The 21192-nt window shown below is 29.4% G+C and overlaps 2 protein-coding genes across 2 annotated transcripts; one reads left to right on the top strand and one right to left on the bottom strand.

The window, feature by feature from the left end:
• Positions 1-1900: 1900 nt before the first annotated feature.
• Positions 1901-17440, top strand: Phum_PHUM227220 (ubiquitin specific protease, putative; the record flags this gene model as incomplete). The annotated part of the gene is made up of 51 exons (XM_002425857.1): positions 1901-1935; positions 1965-2259; positions 2358-2718; positions 2801-3069; positions 3152-3370; positions 3487-3675; positions 3751-3880; positions 3952-4453; positions 4537-4904; positions 5005-5119; positions 5278-5475; positions 5571-5715; positions 5806-5943; positions 6027-6154; positions 6265-6513; positions 6608-6936; positions 7019-7220; positions 7299-7510; positions 7612-7739; positions 7829-8017; positions 8098-8322; positions 8413-8515; positions 8610-8923; positions 9103-9393; positions 9497-9611; positions 9708-9898; positions 10047-10215; positions 10299-10528; positions 10598-10801; positions 10894-11066; positions 11141-11561; positions 11868-12160; positions 12270-12396; positions 12464-12651; positions 12758-12881; positions 12974-13138; positions 13236-13565; positions 13653-13775; positions 13862-14009; positions 14097-14359; positions 14434-14624; positions 14737-14914; positions 14981-15100; positions 15184-15300; positions 15433-15676; positions 15764-15990; positions 16087-16290; positions 16376-16513; positions 16607-16847; positions 16944-17258; positions 17406-17440. 51 exons carry the CDS (start codon positions 1901-1903, stop codon positions 17438-17440), a joined length of 10608 nt encoding a protein of 3535 aa, XP_002425902.1.
• Positions 17441-18195: 755 nt separating this feature from the next.
• On the bottom strand, positions 18196-21192 carry Phum_PHUM227210 (salivary plasminogen activator beta precursor, putative; the record flags this gene model as incomplete). Its single annotated transcript, XM_002425856.1, has 11 exons — positions 18196-18363; positions 18440-18594; positions 18659-18936; positions 19019-19253; positions 19332-19568; positions 19648-19864; positions 19942-20278; positions 20363-20558; positions 20633-20696; positions 20765-21024; positions 21171-21192. The coding sequence occupies 11 exons, from the start codon at positions 21190-21192 to the stop codon at positions 18196-18198; spliced, it is 2169 nt and encodes a 722-aa protein (XP_002425901.1).

The following is a 21192-nucleotide window of genomic DNA, read 5'->3' as shown; positions in this document are numbered from 1 at the left end:
TAACTTAAAATTTTTTCAAAGTCCTGTTCTTTGGCAAGCTTGTTTCGTATTACACATCAATTGAAAATGTCAAATTGACATTTTACCTCTTTTTTTTTTTTTTTTTTTAACTTTAATCAAAGTACTGCAAATGAGAATTCTTTTTAAGCATGTAAAGCTATAATTTTATGGTGAATGTTTTGCATAACACAGGTTCAAGTTACATTTATTTGAATTTAAATTAGTACTTGTTTTTTATTGTTAATGGTTTCCATGAAATGTGTGAAGTTGAGGTAAACATCCAACTCAAAGATCCAAACAGTTTCATAAGTTAAATGTAATTCAATTTGCAATTAAAGCATATGGAAAAGGTAAAATAGTTCACTGAATAATTCAAATATACGACCATATTTAATAAATATTAATGACAAAACCGAGTTGAATTTAACAGTATTGTAGGTTAAATTTAAACTTCATTTGTAAGAGTTTGTTTATTCTATCTTAATATAGTTTATTTTATCTTAATTTTTAAAACAGTGAAAAACATTTTTGTGCTTAGGAATAATTTTCAAAACTAATACAATCATAAAATATTCAGAAGAAAAATTTCTAATTTTTTTCTACAAATTTTTAGGGAAAAATCTCTAGGTAGAATTTTTAGGATAAAAGTATCTCACGACTAAAATTGTTTTTTTTAAACAATATATTAACAGCTAAAGTGTAAAAAGTATATTGTAAATTTAAAATTTATTGATAAATTAGTTGTAGTACAACAACACTTTATTATTTCTCAAACACAATATTTTTTAAAAATGTCGCAATGTAGTAGGTAGCTATCTGAAATTTCTTTTGAATTAAGTGAATGTTTATATTTAAAAATAAATTAATAATTCGAATTGACAATAAGTTTTGTGTGTTTTAAAAGAAAAACCTGATTATATGTTAGTTGTAACTTTTTAAGAGCCAAAAATTAGTTTACAGAGTAAGCTTTTGGGCAAGGAGAGGAACCGCCATCTACAATTTTTTTAAACTACTTTTATAAAAATGGTGGATTAGGTTAATGATTTTATTTAAGAATTATTCAATATTAAATATTAGCGTACGCCTTTATTACTTAAATCGCGTACAAATTAATTGTTTAAAATAATATGACAATTTTTAAACTTTCTCACTATATTTGGTTTCATTGGCTTTACAATGTGTGAAATTTGTTCCGATTTTTTGGGACTTTTGTTGTCATGTAAGTATTATTGTACTTGTCAGCCCGGAAAGTTTTTAGTAAACGTAAATTATTATTACTACTTTACGATAATTTTTCAAAAAAAAATTAATCTAAAAAAAAATTAAATTAAAAGAATATACATTTAACGTGTTTTAAAACTGTATTTTCCTTGAATTTTTTTTTTTTTGTAAAAAGTTTATTTTAAATATTATTAATAAATTGTTGCACTATTTATTTTAAAAATTAAAGGGAAGTTTTTTTTAAAATTCTTGCTGTAAATAACAATTTCTTACTTAGTTTATAATGATATAATTTTGATTGATAACTACTATTTAACAGTATCAGCTGAATAAATTCACTCATTAAAATTAAAAATTTTAATTTCATAAGACAATAATTTACAAACAGTTTTAACTTATAAAACCTTACTGATAATTAATAAATTTTTTTTCTTTTCAAATTTTTTGTAATGTAATTATTTGTTTTTATTTTAAAGTTAATTTTTTCTATTTAAGGTTTATGAAATTTCAAATTATTATTATTATTTTTTTTCAGATGGCAATAAACTGTCAGAAACATTTTATGAAACTGCAGTTTTAAAAAAAAATGATATTGAAATTTTTTATCAATTTATACATTTATTTAATCAAAGGTAAAAAAAAAAAAAAAAAAAAAAATTTTTTTCTAACATTTTAAATTATGAATATTTATGAAAGTTTTAATAATTGGTTCCTGTAAATTTAATAATATCATTTTATTTCAGGCAATGTTTATGTATACTTAGAGATGCTAAAAATTTTGAAAGATTTAGTTACTTTTCCCAAGCAGTTATATACTTAGCTATTTTAGAAATAAAAGATTTACTTAAAACCTTGTCCAATACAATAGTTAGTAATTCAAAGAAAGGACAAGATCATGAAAAAGAAGAAATCATAAATAATTTAAATCAAAAAAATGGAATCAGCGAAGAAAATAGAGAAACGTGGAATTTGCAGGAAAAAGAAAAATTTTTTAATTTCATATCAAAATTATTTCTTATGAATTTTCCATTATATCAAGTAAATGTCAAAAATCTAAATTTTGCATATATTTTATTTTTCAAATTGGGAGGATAAAATTTATTTTGAAAAATTTTAATCTTTATTTTTTTTTAAAGGCTTATAAACTTGGCTGTCACACAAAATCCGATGATTTGTCTCAATTAGAATCTTCTAGTATAAATGTTTTTTGTGAAATTGCCGATATGGAAGTACCATATTTTTTAATTAAAAATGTCTCTTTATTTTGTAAATGTGGAGGATTTCAATTAATAACAAAATGTTTCGAAGATCAAACATCAGAAAGTTTATCAGTTTCACTAGCACATTCTCTTACTGCTATAGTTTGCAATGTTAAACTCTGGCTAAACACTCGTTCAATTATGACTTTATTCGTTCCTGTTAGGTCCTGTATACTTAAATACATGTGTAGTCTTCAGGATAAAGATCTCCGTCTACCTGGTATTAAAAACACAGCTGGTCAGTTTAATATATTTAGAAAACCATAAAATAAAAAACTCTTTAATGATTGTTTGTTAAAAAAATAATCTTTTACTTACAGAATATATGTGGAATGCGATTAAAGAACCGTTCGATTCTCCCACATTTGATAAAGATGGATTAGAATTGGCTTTTAAATATTTCAATAGTTCAACATTAACAATGAGGCTTGCTGGAATTGCTCAAATTAATAGTTACATTACTGTTTTTAATGAATTATGTAATAACGAAAATATGATTGAAGTAGAATCAGTTGGGCAGAACTTAGCAGACTGGCTAATCGAAGTACAAATAATTTCACATATTTTTGGTCCAAATTTGCATATAGAGGTGAATTATTACAATAATAATAAAATAAATAATACTTTTTATTAACGTATCTTATTCATTTATCTTATTTTTCTTGTTACAGGTTATAAAACAAAGCCATATTATTTTAAACTTTTTAGCCATGGAATGCAAAATAACAAATGAACATATAGATATTATTTGGCAAGCAGCTCAGCTTAAACATTGCAGCAAACAAGTTCATGATTTATTACCTCCTTTTATTAACAATTTGGAAACTGGTCCCGTTTTGTATTTATACAATTTGCTTTGTAAATTAGAACCGAAGGATCACACTGAGCAAGTTAGAATAAGCTAAATTTTGTTGCAAAAAATTATTTCAAGCAGTCGAATTGGAAATATATAATTAAAATATTAAAAATGATATTTTTTACTACAAGGACTTGTTTTTTATTCTAGAGTTTGTTTTTGGCATCTGCTTTAATTAAATTTATCTGGACGAGTGGAGGAACTTATCATACTCCGAACGAACTTCCTTTTTTAAATTTGAATAAAATTGCTCTTTCTGGAATTAAAAGTCATAGTCACGATTTAACGAGCAGTGAAAATTCTGTTAGCCTTGAAGCAAGCGCAACCGAAGATGAAAATGTATAAATTATTTCTAATTAAATTTTTTTATATATTATTATTCTGTTTTAAAAATTGATTATTTTAAATTTACAGATTGATAGTAGTCAACACAGCGAGGCTCTTAAATCACCCAGCGATGAAAGTGAAGGCCCGATACCCTGTAAAAAGAAAAGGAGTCATTTTCGAGAAGATCAAATTCATAGATCTGAACATTCTTCTGAAGGTAAGTTATTTATTATTACTCTTTACTTCCTTACACGACTTACAATATTTTTTTTTTTTTTTAAATTTAAGAAAGCTTAAAAGTCGGAAATGCTAATGAAGGTGATGACAACGCAATTGAAGAAATAGATAATGATAATAATGAAGAAGGAGACATTGATGATGCTGAAATTGAAGCTGGGAATGGGGAAAATGATGATGGTGGTGATGATGATGATGATGATAATAATATAAATGATAATAATGAGGAAGATGATGATGATGGAGATAATGATGGTAATGGTAATGGAGATGATGATGATGATGAAGATGATGAAGATGATAACGGTGAAGATGATGATGATGATGATGATGATGACGACGATGATGATGACGATGACGATGATGATGATGACGATGACGATGATGATGACGATGACGAGGAAGATGATGATGATGATGATGATGATGATGATAATCCGAATGATGACGAAGATGAAGATAATGAGCAGGATGAAAATCATGATTTCAAAGGCAGTAAAAAAATAAAAAAGCAACCTTTTTCTGCGCATGCTCATTCTTTACCACGTCAACGGTATGGAAAATATAAATTTTTTCATTTATAATTATATCATTGATCATTCAAATTATTTTCATTTTCTATGCATTTTCGTTTAGGTTATTTAAAAAGGGAAAAATTACAAAATCTAATCGTCTCAACGTCTTGTATAAAAAAAGTCCTTCTCAAGTCAATTCATTAAAAACTAATACGTTACTAAAAGAAGTTTCACTATCTCTATGGAAAAAATATATTACCAAGAGAAAAATTTCAAAAAGAAAAAATGGAGAAGCTAGTAGAAAAGAATTAAAAGAATCTTTAAAATGTAACGTAGGAGGACATCGAAAAAAACATAAAAAAGAAAATAATGGTAGAACTGAAAGCGAAGATGATGCCGACGGTGAAAAATCTGGCAACGAAGATTCAAGTTTAAAATTAAAAAAAAAAGTATTTAAAAAAAGAAAATTTTCTGATTCTGTTTATTCGGGTGAGCCCTAATTTTTTTTTAGAGTTAAAAACCTAAAAAAAGGTTTAACATATATATATATTAATAAGTGAATTTATTTATGTAAAAACTTTTTTTTTAGAGCTTTCTGGAAATTCTTCTGTGAAATATTTAGAAGAGGATGCAGATACTGAAGAGTCTGAATCAGATTTAAAAGGAGCGAAAGAAAATTCAAAATCGAAAAAACAAGAAATATCGTAATTTTCTTTATTAACATTTATAATTTTTGCACTAAAAAATTTATTAATTAATTTTTTTATTCAACTTCATTTATTAAATCTAATCATTTAAACAATTGAAATACAACTAATGGGTTTTTACTTAGATGTGATAATTTTTTTTTTTTATTTTTTAGAAAATGTTTTAAAAGCAAAAGTAAAGTCAATAAAGAACAATTATTAGAAAAAAGTTCAAACGAATCTAAAAATCGTGGGATAATAAGTTTACCTTGTTCAGTAGGTTCAAATGGAGTTATGAATGAATTATCTGGTTTAATAAGAGGAGACGAAATTCACGATTGCCCTTCGTTTCTTCTTGATGTTCATCAAGGAAGGTAATTTTATTTAAAACGTCGTTAACAAATTAAATTTACGACGTAATCGTTTCTATTATTATTATTATTTTATCATTGTATTATTGTTTGAATAGAGATGTCGAAGAAATGAGTTTAGAAGAGGGAGGTAGTTATTCATCTCGAATTAGTAATAAATCGGAAAAAAATATGGCGGATTTCGAAGAAGATTCCGGTTGCGAAGAAGAAGAATTGGCTCAACTTGCTGCTAAAGAAATACAGGTTCCTCCTAATACATTTATTTTATAATATTTATTTAATATCATTTTACTTTTTATTGCTATTTTTGTTTTGTTTTGTTTTTTTTTTCAGTTAAATAATTTGGCATATCATTCAATGAAAGTTCCCTGTAGATCAGGGTTTTCCAGAATTAATACTCATTTCAAAATCGATGATGTCTGTCGTCCTGGAAATACATTATTATGGGATTTACTTCAGGATGATAAAATAGTAATTATTTATTTATTTTATTTTATTTATTTTGTTGGGGGGGTGATGTGATAAATATTAAAAATTATTTAATATTATTTTAGGAACAATTAGGTGAAGTTTTAGCGGCCGAAGCTGAAAAAATTCTTTCAAATTTATTGTGTTACAATACTGAAAGACTTATCAGAATGAAATTTATTGAAGGGTGCCTTGAAAATCTTTCTATGAATTGGTAAGACGTATTATCAGTAACAGGTTTTATGAATTTATATATATGTACATTATAAAAAATAAGTAAATAATTGCAAACCTTATTTATTTAATTATTTTTATTTTTTCCAGGTCCGTCGTCGTGTCTCTTCGACTCCTTCCAAAACTTTTCGTGTCATTCCAGGAATTTCGAGGAACCAATACTCATTCGATAACTACGTGGGCTGAACATAAGCTGCACATGATGAAACATTTTTTTAACAATCTACAAGTTTATTCATTAGAGGGACCAAAATTTTATTCTCATCAGACTGAGATAAATGTTCGACTTCAATTTTTATCTTCCGTATTTTCACCATTAGGTTCTCCAGATTGTTTTAGGTATTTTACTAAAGTTTTTTTTTTTTTTTTTTTTTTTACTCAAAAAAAGAAATTTAATTTTGACATTTTTTTTTTTTTTTTTTGCTTTAAAAAGGTTAAGTTTAAATCAAGTAGATACACTTTGGTCATGTTTGGCTACCGATCCTCAATGTTCGGACGAGTTATTTAGTTGGTTATTGAATAATGCGAGAAGCAAAGGTCAACAGCATGCTTTGGGTATCGATGCCCTTAAATATTTATATATGAAAAAGTTACCATCTTTACCACCTGAAACAATGAGCATCGTGGGCTTGACTCTTTTTCAACAATTGCATAATTTAGCTAGATTTGCATTTTCTCACTCGGATTCTAATTTCGTACGGGACGTCGATTTGGTCGGCATGGACTATTTATGGAAAGTCGCATTAAAAGCAAATAAAACTGGTAAGCGTCATTAATTTAATTTAAAATCTTTTGTAAATAAGTCTTTAAATTTAATTTAAAAATTATTTTTATTATATTCAAGATATAAGCATGTCAGCCATTCAGTACATAAATCAGTATTATATGAGTAGGAATTTGGAATACGAAAAAGAATTTATTTCGCAATGCATGAGTTATTTAGCGTCGGCTTCACTTGAATTGGGAACAGCCGAAGAATCGAGTTTGTTGTGCATTCAAAGAGCTTTGGTACTACTTAAAACTCACTTGGAAACATTTAAAAAAAGGTACTTTTTTTTTAAAATTTCAAAAAAAAATTTTCAAAATATCAAGTCGAAATATTAACTGAAAAATTCCTATTTCAGATACGCTTATCATCTTCGCCGATGGATGTTGGAAGGGAAATGCGTTGGAAGTCACGTGCAAATAATGAGTGGAGAAAGAGGTTGCGTACCAATACGGGTGATTGTTCAACCTGCAGGCCTGACTGAAAAAGTAACATTAGAACTTTTAAGCAGTGATTATGTTGCTGAATTAAGAGCAGAGGTTGCCAAGTGGTGGGAAAACATACCCGTGAGTTAATTTGCGTTTAAAACAATTTTTTTTTTTTTTTTTTTAACAAACTTCAAAAAATTTTTTGATTTTTTTTTGATTTTTTAAAGAAAAAATTAAAAGAAGACAAAGATATCGTGTCACTTAGTAATCTTCTCAGTGATGGACCCATACGAATGATTACACAGGGTCAAGAGCTAACCACTGAACTTGACGAAAAAACATTACAAGAAATGATGTTCAAAGATTCTCAGGTAAAAAATTTTAAAATTCCTTCTTGATTCGATTTTAATTTATGCATTTATTCATTTTATTTATTTATTTTTTGTTTTGTCCACTTTAGTTGGTTTATTTGTCGGTTGGAGCTTCAAGACCTCAAAAAATTAGAGATTCTTCCGATTCACCATCAACTCTTCCCCCTCCGTCACGGGAAAATCTTCCCACTCTTCTTTTATTACAACAACAGTACTTTGAACAATTGTTTCACCTAATGCAAACTTTAAGTGCAATGAAAACTACAGTCAAAGGAGGCGTATGTACCTTACCAATTTTATTTATTTATTTACTTATTAATTTGTTATACATTATTAATTAAATTATTTTTATTTACAGCATCAAATTCCACACACCAAAGCCCAGGTATTATCAAGAAGAGTTTGGGACATTCTCACGCTGTTGCCTACAAGTCCAAAACTTTTAGAAGGATTTCAAAATTTAGAAAATTCTAGCGATGTGACGTTGCAAGAATTATTAGATCCATCAACTCCTCAAAAGCTCATGTACTCGTTATATATAGTAGAATCTTTATGCAGGGCTTCTAATCAGAAAAAGCACAAGGTCTGTGCAAAACTTTTTTTATAATCATATGAAAATTTTCTTATTTTAATTATTTTAATTTTTTTTTTTTTTTTTTTTTTTTTTTTTCAGATGACTCGAGTCGATGAAAAAGAAAATAATGTAAACAAACCTTGGAGTGAAATATTTATAAAACAAGGAGGTTTGAGACATCTTTTTGACATATTTATGTCTGGTAATTTATCTGGTTTTTTGTTTAAACGAATACAAATGACATTGACATTCAATAATAAAATATTGCTCATTATACTTTTTTTTTTTTTTTTTAGGTACTCTTCAAAGAATAGATGGTAGCGAATGGCAACAAGATTGTTTGGCTTCACTTTTGAAACTACTGTGTCAGTTGGGTATGGTTCAAGGTGACAGTAGAACTGAATCCGGTGAAAATGACAACACGCCTAGAAATAAACAAAAAAGAATAAAAAAAAGTAATTTAGAAAAACCAATTTCTCAACTTAACGAAGCCATGTTGCAAATGTTAAATGTTGATGGAGTCATGACGAGGCTTACCAGCATTTTATACGATGCGTCTCTTCCTCGAGACCCCAATCATTACAAAACTGGATTCTGGGGTCGTGCTCAGGTACTTAGACATACATTTTTAATGTTTTTTTTTTTTTTTTTTTTTTTTTTGATTAAATTAAAGAAGGTGTACACAAATGCAAATATAATAAAATGGAGGTCAGAGAAATTTATCGAACAAAAACTTTATAAAAATTAAATTATAATATAACTTTTAATAAAAAAAAAATTCTTATTCAGGTAGTTCATTACGCAATGTCACTTCTCGTTTCATGGATGCATTCAGGAAATTCAGTTCGAGAAAGACTTTTTAATTCTTCTAATTTATCTCTATGGTTGAAACGTTTGGTATTAGAAGATCCCGAACCTGCCGTCAGAAGAGAGGTTTGCACTGCCTTATATCGATTATGTCTGTGTACGACGGGTTGTGCAGATTCAAGTGACACGTCATTTTCTCTCGTCACTCCGATGCTGACGAAACTCCTTGAATTCTTGTCCATTGCCGAAAGTATGGGTCCCCAAAAATATGAGGTGATTTTTTTTTATAAAACAAAGAAAAAAAATTATAATTATTACATTTGTGCGAATACGAAATTTTCCCAATTTTCAATTTTTTTTTTTTTTTTTTTTTTAGACTCCACTTCATCAGTCGGTTGAAGATGGCAAAGAGCCGTATGGGCCAGCATGCAGAGATTATTTCTGGTTGCTTTGTCGTTTAGTGGACAGTTTATCTTCAGATTTAATTAAAGGTTAAATAATCATTTCGAATGAATTAGATGTTTGTTTAAAAAAAAACAATTCTAATATAATTTTTTAAAAAGCAGAAAGCATTGAAGATCCACAAGGATGTTTGTTAGACATAGATGCGTTGGCGCGGTTGCTTGCAAATTCCATCATAACGAGAGATTATTTAGAAAGCAGGCATAATACAGTTGAAGATAGTGGCCTTATCGGATTACTAAATTTAGAGACAAATGTCGTCAAACATTTTCCTCCTTTTAAAACGAGTAAAGAAGGCCAAGATTTTTTAATTCAGGTATTTATATAGTTTTTTTTAAATGTAGATTATACCGTATACAAAAAAAAAAAAATCAACAAAAATTTCATGGCATCATTCTGGTGCAACATTTATATTTGTTTTATTTTACTATTACATGCAGGTTTTTTATTTGATTTCGTTTTAGCTATTTGAATTTCTATTCGCTTTACCAAATCCAAAGAAAAGGTATTTGCCTAAATGTAAATCTCAATTGGCTCGATCTTCTACATATGATTTGATGGTAGAAATGGTTCGAAGCGCTCCTGAAAATTATTTAATTCTTCATGAAAAAGTTCTTCGACAAAACCAACAAGGTAACCAACGCTTTGTGTAAATACCTAAATTATTAAAAATATATGCAAAATGTATTTATGAATTTTAAATTTTTTTTTTTCAGGACCTCATTATCTTTATCCCTGGGATTATTGGCCTCACGAAGATGTCAGATCTGATTGCGGATATGTCGGATTAACAAATTTAGGAGCGACGTGTTACATGGCATCTTGCATGCAACATTTATACATGATGCCTCAAGCGAGATCTTCCATATTAGACGCAAAATGTGATTCCGGGAGCAAACACGAAGAAACCCTTAAAGAACTTCAAAGAATGTTTGCCTATTTATTGGTAAGAAAAACTTTTTTAAAGCCTTTTTGTAAGTTTCGCGGCAACTAATTAATTAATTAAATTTTGCAGGAAAGCGAAAGAAAAGCGTACAATCCGAGAAGTTTTTGTAAAGTTTACACAATGGATCACCAGCCGCTGAATACGGGAGAGCAAAAAGACATGGCCGAATTCTTTATCGATTTAGTTTCGAAATTAGAAGAAATGACACCGGAATTGAAAAAATTAGTTAAAACTTTATTCGGGGGAGTGATTAGCAACAATGTTGTATCATTGGTAAGTCATTCTCTTTTACGTATTTCTAATTATTTTATTTTTTTTTTTTTCGAATTTGATTTTGTCAATATCGAGTTTTTCGTAATTTTCAGGACTGTGATCACGTTAGTCGAACGCTCGAAGAATTTTACACGGTGAGATGTCAGGTGACCGATATGAGAAATATATACGAATCATTAGACGAAGTAACCGTTAAGGATACGTTGGAGGGTGATAACATGTATACTTGTTCGCAATGTGGAAAGAAAGTTAGAGCGGAAAAAAGGCAAGCGTTACCACCACTAAAATTTAAAAACTTTTAAAATCTTAATTATTCTAATTATTCAAATGAATTTTTAGGGCGTGTTTTAAAAAACTACCTCACATTTTATGTTTTAACACAATGAGATATACATTTAACATGATAACGATGTTGAAGGAAAAAGTCAATACTCTATTTTCATTTCCGTTGAGACTCGACATGTCGGGTTACGTTGAAAAACATTTAATGCCTCAATATTATCAAGAGCAAAGAATGAAATCTCAACTGAGTAGTAAATCGGATGAATTATCGGATACCGATGACTTTAACGAAAGATACGAGTACGACTTGATCGGCGTCACGGTTCATACCGGAACAGCAGATGGCGGACATTATTATAGTTTTATCAGAGATCGAACTGCTCTCAATAGAGACAAATGGTTTTTATTTAACGATGCCGAAGTGAAGCCATTCGATCCTAATCAGTTGGCGGCTGAATGTTTCGGAGGTGAAATGACAGTAAGTTTAAATTAATCATCGTTTGTCTATTATTTACAAAAAAAAAACACAAATATGTTTTTAGTTGATTTATTTCCCCCCTTATTAGTGAAAATAACATGAAAAAGTCATTGGGTTGTGTGTCGGATGTGAAAAATTAAGGAGAGAAAATAAAGCAGAATTCAAAGAAGATATTATATCTTTATTATTTGACTTGGCCTGTTCTTACTAATCCCAGTTTACTTTAATTAAAAAAAAAAAAAAAAAGAAGTAGATGCAAGAGTTTGATGCTCGATCCTGTACAAAATAATTAAATTTACATTTTAGAGCAAAACTTACGATTCCGTCAACGATAAGTTTATGGATTTCAGTTTTGAAAAGACAAATAGTGCTTATATGCTTTTTTATGAATGGTGTAGTGATTCTGTTGAGCAAAGATGTTCAAAAGATGAAAGTTTCGATGGAAACGAAATGGAACAGTCAAGTAGTAAAGAAATGACGGAGCAAAAAACGGTCGTTTTACCACAGTTCGAATTGAATAAAGATTTAGAAGAATGGATTTGGAGGGATAACATGCATTTTCTAAGAGATAAAAATATATTCGAACACACTTATTTCAAGTTAGTAAAAAATGAAAATGTTATTTAAAAAAAAAAAAAAAAAAATATCAAAAACCAAAATATTTTGGTAATATATATATATATATATATTGATTTTTCCTTCTTGCAGTTTCATGTGGCAAATATGCGGACAAATTCCTCAAACGTTGGTCAGTCAAAGTTCAGACATCACAAAACTAGCAGCTGAGCTTTCAACTTCTTTTTTTTTAGAAACTTACATACATGCCAAAGAAAAAGTAAAATTAATTACTTTGTTTATATATTATATTATTATATTATATTATTATATATATTATATTTTAGCCTATGATGGTTCAGTGGGTCGAATTGGTTACCAAACAATTTGTATCCAGTCGAGCTGCTTGCGAATGGTTTTTAGAACACATGTCTAGAAACGATTGGTGGCCCGTTCAAATTTTAATTAAATGTCCAAATCAAATGATTCGGCAAATGTTTCAAAGATTATGCATTCACGTCATACAACAATTAAAGTAAGTCGGAAAAATTATTATTATTATTTTTTTTTTAAATTCCATCACGATGGGATTCTTTTTAATTAATTAATCTTTTTTCTCTCTCTCTCTCTCTCACTAATAGGCAAAGTCACGTTTCGTTATATTTAAAGTCTGATTCAGAAGATGAAGGTACTGAAGATTCAGATGTAGAAAAATTAGGAACTCATTCTTGCGTTACTCTTTTTGTTAAAAAATTATTATTATTGGTTTGTACTCTACTTGATTCCACCGTTGATTATTTAAACTATTATTTTTTCGTAAAATTAATAATAATTTTTTTTGTGTTTTTTTTTTCTAGCTTGACCATGGAACGACAAAAGCTCATTTAAAACATTTGACTGAATATTTTGTTTTCTTGTACGAATTTAGCAAAATGGGTGAAATAGAATCTCAGTTTTTAATTTCAGTTCAAGCCATATCGAAAATGGTTAATTTTTACCTCGGGCAAAAAACAACGGATTTTGTAAGATGTTCTATTCTACCACGATTTGAAATTTTCAAAATTATAATCAATCAAGTAAAAAAAAAAAAAAAAAATTATAAATAATTTTTTATTCAAGGTTGAAATTTTAAGCGAAGAAGAAGATGAAGAAGATGCTTTACCACCTTCCGCCGACAGATACAAACCAGCATCTTTAGAAAAAATGATTACGCTCATTGCGACTCTTGTAGAGAAATCCAGGGGTCCAGACAAACGTTTGGAATTGACTCAAATGGACATGAATGCCATCGCGGGCGGCAAATGGTTTCCCTTCATTTATCAACAAACCAAAGATGCCATTAATTTAAATCAAACTAGAAATTTAATTTTTGCCTTATGTCAATATAACGATCGATTAGCGCAAATGATAGTAACCATGATTTTTCAAACAATAGCGAGGCATACGGAAGTATGAAATTATGTATTTCTTAAAATATATTATAAATTATGATTATTATTATTATTTAAATAACATATATATTAATTTTTTATTTAGATAAGTCAGCCATTTTTAAAACTTTTAACACTTTTAACGGATCCGACGAGCGTGCCTAGCACGTACAGTACTCTGGAAGGAATGCCTTGTTTTTCTCAATTAGTGTTACAGGGGATTTGGGATGTAAGAAGTCCCGATATTATTATTTATTTCCTTCAAATTTTTCTATGTTAATATTACGTAATGAGTTTAATAATTTTTATTTAAAGGTTGCCGAAATATGTCCGATACCGGTTTTAGATTGGTTAGCGGTTCAAGTATCTCGAAATCCTTTGGCTCATAGCCTTGTCTTACAAAATTTAGATCAATGGGTTGAACCGTACCTAATGCAAAGCTGCAATCAAAGAGTGAGAACGGGTAAATTTATTTAAATATTTGTATAAATACAACTAATCGTTTATTTTATATTAATTTTTTTTTTTTTTTCTCCTCTTTTTTTTCAAGCTGCCGCTTATTTGTTAGTTTCACTGGTACCTAATGCACATTTTCGACAATGCTATAGATCGGCGAGAGGATTAATGCACCCGAGGGAATTGCTCATGAATCAAGAAGCTCAAACGGTCCTTCACGAAATTTACATGTTATTACTTAGAAAATTGAAAGCAGCCAAAAAGTATTCGGACGTGCAAGACTACGGTCCGACAAAATTAACAGCTTATTTTACTTTACTTCTTTATTTCTGTCCTACTAAAACTGAAAAATTGATGGTAATAAAAATTTTTTTTTTGCCAAGGAACTCATAGTTTTTTTTCTAAAACTTTTTTTTTTTTTTTTTTTTTAGTTCGGACCATTTTTTATGGATTTATGGAATTTATTCCTCCCAAACTTATCGGAACCTTCAATATCGGTACATTATAACAAGCAAGCGTTATTGTCCTTTTGGCATCATGTTTGCGTTGATTGTCCGGAAAATGTTAATCTCATACTTAGTAATCCCGTCGTCACAAAAAATATCGCTTTTAATTACATTCTGTAAGTAAAAAAAAAAAAAAAAAAAAACCTCTTTCTTTTTATGCATTTACTCGCGCCATTAAAAGAAAAAAATTTATTGTTTTTTTTTTTTTTTTTTTGTTTTTTTTTCCAGGGCTGATCATGAAGATCAAGAAATAGTTATGTTTAATAGAGCAATGCTTCCAGCTTATTATGGAATTCTTAGACTTTGCTGTCAGCAATCTAGACAATTCACCAAACACTTGGCCAATCATCAAAATTTAAATTGGGCATTTAAAAACATAACTCCTTATCCTAATCAATATCCGGCGGTAAGTCTTTAAATTGTTTTTTTTTTAAGGAGTGTTTTTCTAAAAAATTTTTTTTGTTATCATCAGGCCGTCGAAGAATTATTTAAATTAATGCAAATATTCGCGACCAAACATCCGGATATGAACGAACAAGAAGTAAATGAAATTATTTCTTTTAGAAAATCAACAATGCAATTGTATTTGGAGGTAATAAGACATTTTTTTTTAACATTTAAATACTTTATAAGATTTTACGAAATTTTAGACGTCTTTATCTTTATATTATTTAGAATATAGATCCGAGAACGTCTTGGGTGACATTAATTTCAGCTTTTAGAATTCTAGTCGAATCAGAAGAAGAAAAATTATTTGTTGTATATAATAACGGATTGCAAGTCCTTTTCGAAGTGAGTTCACATTCAAAAGTATATTTTTTCAGTTAAATTTACGTATTCGAGTACTCTAAATTGTACTTATGAGTAGGAGGTAGACTTTAATGAAGTTCATATTGGTATTTATTTATTTGTTTGTTTTTCAAGTCGTTTCAAACACTTCACACGATATATCACGAAAGCGCAGCTTGCCACGTCGGTACCGAACTCATGGAACTTTTAGGCGTAATTTCTGGAATTTTGAAAACTTTAACCAATTCGCAATCCACCGGTAACGAAAAAGATTCTAAAACCGTTATTATGAATTGCAAAGATTGGGTAGACGTTGTTAGAAAACTGGCAACGTTGCAAAATTCATACAATCCTTCAGAAATGAGAAATTTGGCTTTAGGTAAAAAAATATTCGTATAATTTATTTATTACCCGATTAAACGCGAATTGAGGGGGGAAAAAAAATTTTTTTTATCTTTTATTATAGATTTACTAAAAGAAATTCTCGTACTTATACCAAAAGAAGTCATTCAAATTCTCACTCCTCTTCTTTCTCACTGCCATTCAGCCTTTCAAGAGAGTAGCACGTCAGCCGCACTACCCATGGGACCTTATTTTCCACGGAAAGGCATCAAACCCCCGGGATTTAGTATTAAAGCTCCGAGGAGGCCGATGGTTCAAATGGCCGTACCAAACACTCAAATCGAACCGAAGGTTTGAGCCTTTTTTTTTTTTTTTTTTTTTATTGATAATAAATATTCACGTGGTTTAATTTTTTTTTTTTGTTTTTTCCCCCCCCCCCAATTCAAGGGTCAAAACGAAGATTACGACGAAGATTTATTAAATTATTTTGCACCTTATCACGGTTTTATTGACGTCATGTGTCGTTTAGCCATTAATAATAATTGCATGTCGGAGGCTTTGATTCAATTAAGTGCAATTGTCGGATTCGAAGGTGTTCCCTTACACCTGACATATTTTCCTAAATTTTGGTTGGATATATACGCGACTCCGGTAATTATCATTCAATCCAATGTAAAATAATTTTTAATGATGACGTTTTACGTTGATTTTTTTCTTTTTATTATAAAAATTTCAGCAATTGGATAAAAAACACATTTCGATACTTTTAAGTAACAATTTTTTTATCGACTACATAGAAACTATTTTATTAGATGAAAGAACGTGTTTGAATGTTCCAATTATATACAAGTTCCTTTATACTTTTTTTCCAAAGGTGAGTTTTTAAAATCCATCATCAAGAGTTTCAAGAGTTAGGTTTGTTTGTTTGTTTGTTTGTGTAATAATTAGAATTTGAAAACCTTTTCAGGTAGCGTCTAGGGTTTTATCCGATAACACGTGTCAAATAGTTGACAATTTAGTGACTTCCCTCAATCAAAAAGTTCAACAAATGGACGTACTGTCAATGGCTTACAGGTTAAATGCGGATTTAAGAGCTCTAGAATTGGTTTATTCGAACGTCGAAGTTCCCATCGCTCCCCCTGATAATTTAATACAAACCCTTTTGTGTTTGGTAGAAAAAGTTCGAACGGCTCAAAGTTCTCCGAATCGTTCAGGAAGTAATTAAAAAAATTAAAAAATTTTAAATAATTTTTTATTTCGACGGTAGGAAAATGAAGTAAAGTAAATTAATTTTTGTTTTTTAGAAGATAAAACCTGTGTGAAAATATTAAAACCTGAAAATGTTGGAGACGCGGATAAGGAAAAAAACAACGGTCTCGCGAAAGATTCGAAAACGAATCCTGTTCCATCCGATTCGAAAATAAGGTTGGGTGATGTCGACGATGAGTCCAACGTCGACGGGGAAAATAATTGTAAAAATTGCGAAATGATCGATACGACGAATCAGGTATCGGTCGAAGAAAAAAAATTAATTGGAATGGATTCGTTGGACGTAACGGTTTTTTCCGTATCACCATCGCACGTGGATTGGTTATCGGCTTTGGAAAATACAATAACACGTTTAATAACGATATTTAATAAAAACGTTTAATATGTAAAAAGTTTTTTTATTTAAATTTAATAGGAAATATTTATAATAATAATAATAATAATAATGATAATAATAATAATAGTATTGATTCTATGAATTGACGGTCATTGAATAGCTCAAATAATAATCAAATGTTTTTTTTTTTATTAATCCGATACGAAAATATTCGTTAATATTTATAAGTATTATATATATATATATATCATCAAGTGTCGTCGACGGTACTTACACGTGTATAATAATAATAATAATAATAATAATAATAGATCATTAAATAATTTTTTTTTTTTTTAATTTAATTTAATTTTATTATTATTATTATTATTTTTTGTTTTTTTTTTTTTTTTTTTACCGGACAGCTAATTATTAATAAATTTTGTATAAATAAAAATAAAATCAATTTGATATAATCAAAAAAATAAAAGAAAAAAATCGATAAAATTTTTTTATTATTATTTGTTTTAAAAAAAAAAATATAAAAAAAAATTGTATTTTCTAAGCTTTTTTCGTGAAGAAAAAATATGCTAGTAAAAAAAAAATAAAAATAAATAAATAAATAAAGACAATAAAAATATTTAAGTATATAAATATATTGATATAATAATTTAATTAATCTGACCTATAATAATAAATAATAATAATAATAATAAATCACACGTCGGTGAAATGTAAAAATTTTACGAAAGAGGGGAAAAGCAGCCATAATCACCATGGGAATAAAATTGTGGGCTAATATAATTCCTTTGGTATTTTATTATAAAAATGTATCCTTTTGTATTTAACTATTTTGATACTATTTTATTATAATAAATAAATAAACACTCGTTATGTAAAAATGGGGGTGGTGACGTAACACACCCCCAGTCTCATGGGATTTTTTTTTTAAAAAATTATTCTGATTGTTTTCACAGGTTGTTAACGCTAATTATTTGATTTATCCATCCTATGAAAGAGGAAACCTTGACATAAACTCCAGGTACATTAACTCGTCCGCAACCGAAGCCCCAAGAAACCAAACCAGCAAGCTCGTAAAATCCATCATCTTCACAAACTAAAGGACCTCCTCCGTCTCCCTGTAAAATATCGTAATGGAGAATTAATTTTTTTAATTTTTTAAAATTATATTTTCAGGTTATGGTTTGTACGTACCTGGCAAGCGTCATTTCCTTCTTCTCCACCTGCACAAAAACTGCTAGCTGGTAATATGAATATTTTTTCTGTGACCGCATTTATTTTACGTATGCACTCTGCGTCGCTAACAATGGGAATTTCAGCTTCTCTAACTCTTAAAGGTATAGGTCCAGCTGGAATCATTAAGGTATTGTTAGATACTTCTTACTTTACGTAACAGTAAAATGCATTTCTTACCTTCTCCCATATAACCATAACCGGTGACGGTACATCTCTTTCCAGCTACTTGACTTACTCCACGTGCTGGAAGACATACCAGACAAACGCCATCTCTCAATTCTGCTTGACCGTGTAGTTTTAATAGAGCTATATCATTGTCTAAAGTTTGACTGTTATGATTGTGATGTATGTAGGTTGTTGCTACCCTCAGGGTTTGCGCTCCTGGGCTACCATATTTTCGTGTTAGATCGTGATCACCGACTCTGATGTATATCGCATCACCAGATCTCACAATGCTTGAAATTTCAAAAAAGTTATTCACGTTTTAATTTTTTTTCTTTTTTTTCTTGTAGGAAAACACATTTAATGATGCCATACTTTGTTACACAGTGAGCAGCTGTCAAAACCCATTGTGTGCCTATCAAAGCTCCTCCGCAAAGGTATTGGTTTAGGGAATTTATTAAAGCGACCTGCCAACACCATTCAACGGGATCAGCATCTTCTCCTCCTACGACTCTACCACCTCTCGTTCTTGATGTTCCTTTTACGCCGCATACATATTTACTATAAATAGTAGGTCTTGGAGTTGGAATGTCCATCGTTAAAGGTCCTCCTGCAAAAAATAATGTCTTTACTAACGTCTTCTTGTTTTGTTTTGTTTTTCGACATTTATTTCATATCAATTTCCCACCGTGAGTAGTGTGTTGTTCTGAATTAATGATTTGTGGACTTGGTGAATATTTTGTATTGTACAAGGAAGACGTTACATTTTTTTGATAATTATCATTTCCGTTGTTGGTGACATTATCGTTTCTTTGATTAACATTTGCATTTTTCTTATCCAAATGATCTCTTATAACTGATTTAGGAGCGCAACATTGAGTCCCTGATTTTCTACATTTAAATAAATCTGTCATGTCCGCATTCCCTGAAAAAAATTATTTTATTTTTAATACTAAAAAAAAATTATAAATTATGAGTTTAATTATGATTTTTTCTATACTTACTAAAGCAGGTAAAAGATAAATATGATACAATACATGATCCGGGACAATCCGGTCGGTCATCTGGACGTGTTACCACCGAATTAGGGGTTGTTGTGGTTGTTGTAGTGGTTGAAGTAGTTATTCTAGTCGTAGGACGAGGTTTTGAGGTAACCGCCACTTTAGTGTTGTCACAACAAATATGTCCTTTTTGACAATTAGATGTTCTCGGTATTAAAACCTACAGTAAAAGATTTTTCTTATAAGTACTCTCTATAAACTCCCTTTTTTGTAATCCGTACTAAAAAATACACTCACTGATGGTTTTTCGCAGAAAGCAGCCATTAAATTAAGAAGACAAAAACCGGGACATTTCGGGTATGAAGATTGAGGAGGATAACTTGTTAAAGGCCTTCTGGTTGTAGTGGTGGAAGGAACTGTTGTTGTTGTTGTTGTCGTTGTTACCATGGGTGACGAAGAAGATGGACCGTCGTGTGGAGAAGAATTAGTTATGCAACAACTTCCACCCTCTGGACAATTTGCATTTTCATCAATATCATCGCAAAAGAGAGCAAATAAACCGCTGACGCATTCTCCTCTGCACGGATTTTTTGACTGATAGTCATGTGTTTCGACCGAAGGTTTCAATTGTGGCCTGCACAATAAGTAAATAAATAAATTAATTTTCAATTGTTTTTTTTTTATTAATTTGAAATTTCAGGTATTTCACACAATGTACCTAACAGTTACATCTGAATCTGAAGGTTTTGTACCATTCTTATTAATAATCGTAAGATTTTGTTGTTTGTTTTCGCTGTATACGTCACTTGAAACGCAACATCTGAGTCCAGGTTTGCATAAATCGTTAACGTTAAGAACGGCTTCGCAATAATCGGCAATTCTTTCAGCAACGCAAACACCAGGGCATGCTTTTACTAAATAATAATAAATTGTTTTTGGTTGAAAAGTAAATCCAATCAGTGAATACATAATCATAACTAAAACTCACCGGTATTATCTCTTATATTAGGTTTTGTAAAACTTTCATTGTTTCCTGCGGGTGATTGTGAAGTCTACAATAATAATAATAATAATAATAATAATGAGAATAATAACAATAAAAATTTATGAAGATCAATACATGACCGTAAATACCAAATACACATAACATACTTGCCTGTAACGTTTTAACAGGTTTTGTCGTTTCTGTAGTCGGTGGATTTGATGGTACTTTCGTCACGTTTCCTTCTCCGCTTGGGGTTTCGATGCAACATTTCATTGCAGGTTTCGAACAAGAAACATTTTCTAAAACTTCATAACAAATAACGGTCGCTAAAGCGTGTACGCAAACTCCCGGGCAATCTTTTGATTCTTCCGTACTTGTTATTGTATCAAGTAAGCCTCAAAACATAAAAATCAATTCATAATTAACATAATTTTTTTTTAAAACAAATTAGTTTTTGAAAATGAATTTTTCAAACGTTTAATCCATAACCTAATTGGAACAAGTCCAAATAAATGAATAATTTTTTCTTAAGTTGAATAACCTACAAAATATGCTAAATACAT

This window comes from Pediculus humanus, genomic scaffold, assembly GCF_000006295.1.
Source record: "Pediculus humanus corporis 1103172107590 genomic scaffold, whole genome shotgun sequence".
In the NCBI taxonomy this organism is placed as follows: domain Eukaryota; kingdom Metazoa; phylum Arthropoda; class Insecta; order Psocodea; family Pediculidae; genus Pediculus; species Pediculus humanus.
The sequence above is the reverse complement of the archived record's forward strand: the minus strand, read 5'-3'. Positions and strand labels throughout refer to the sequence as shown.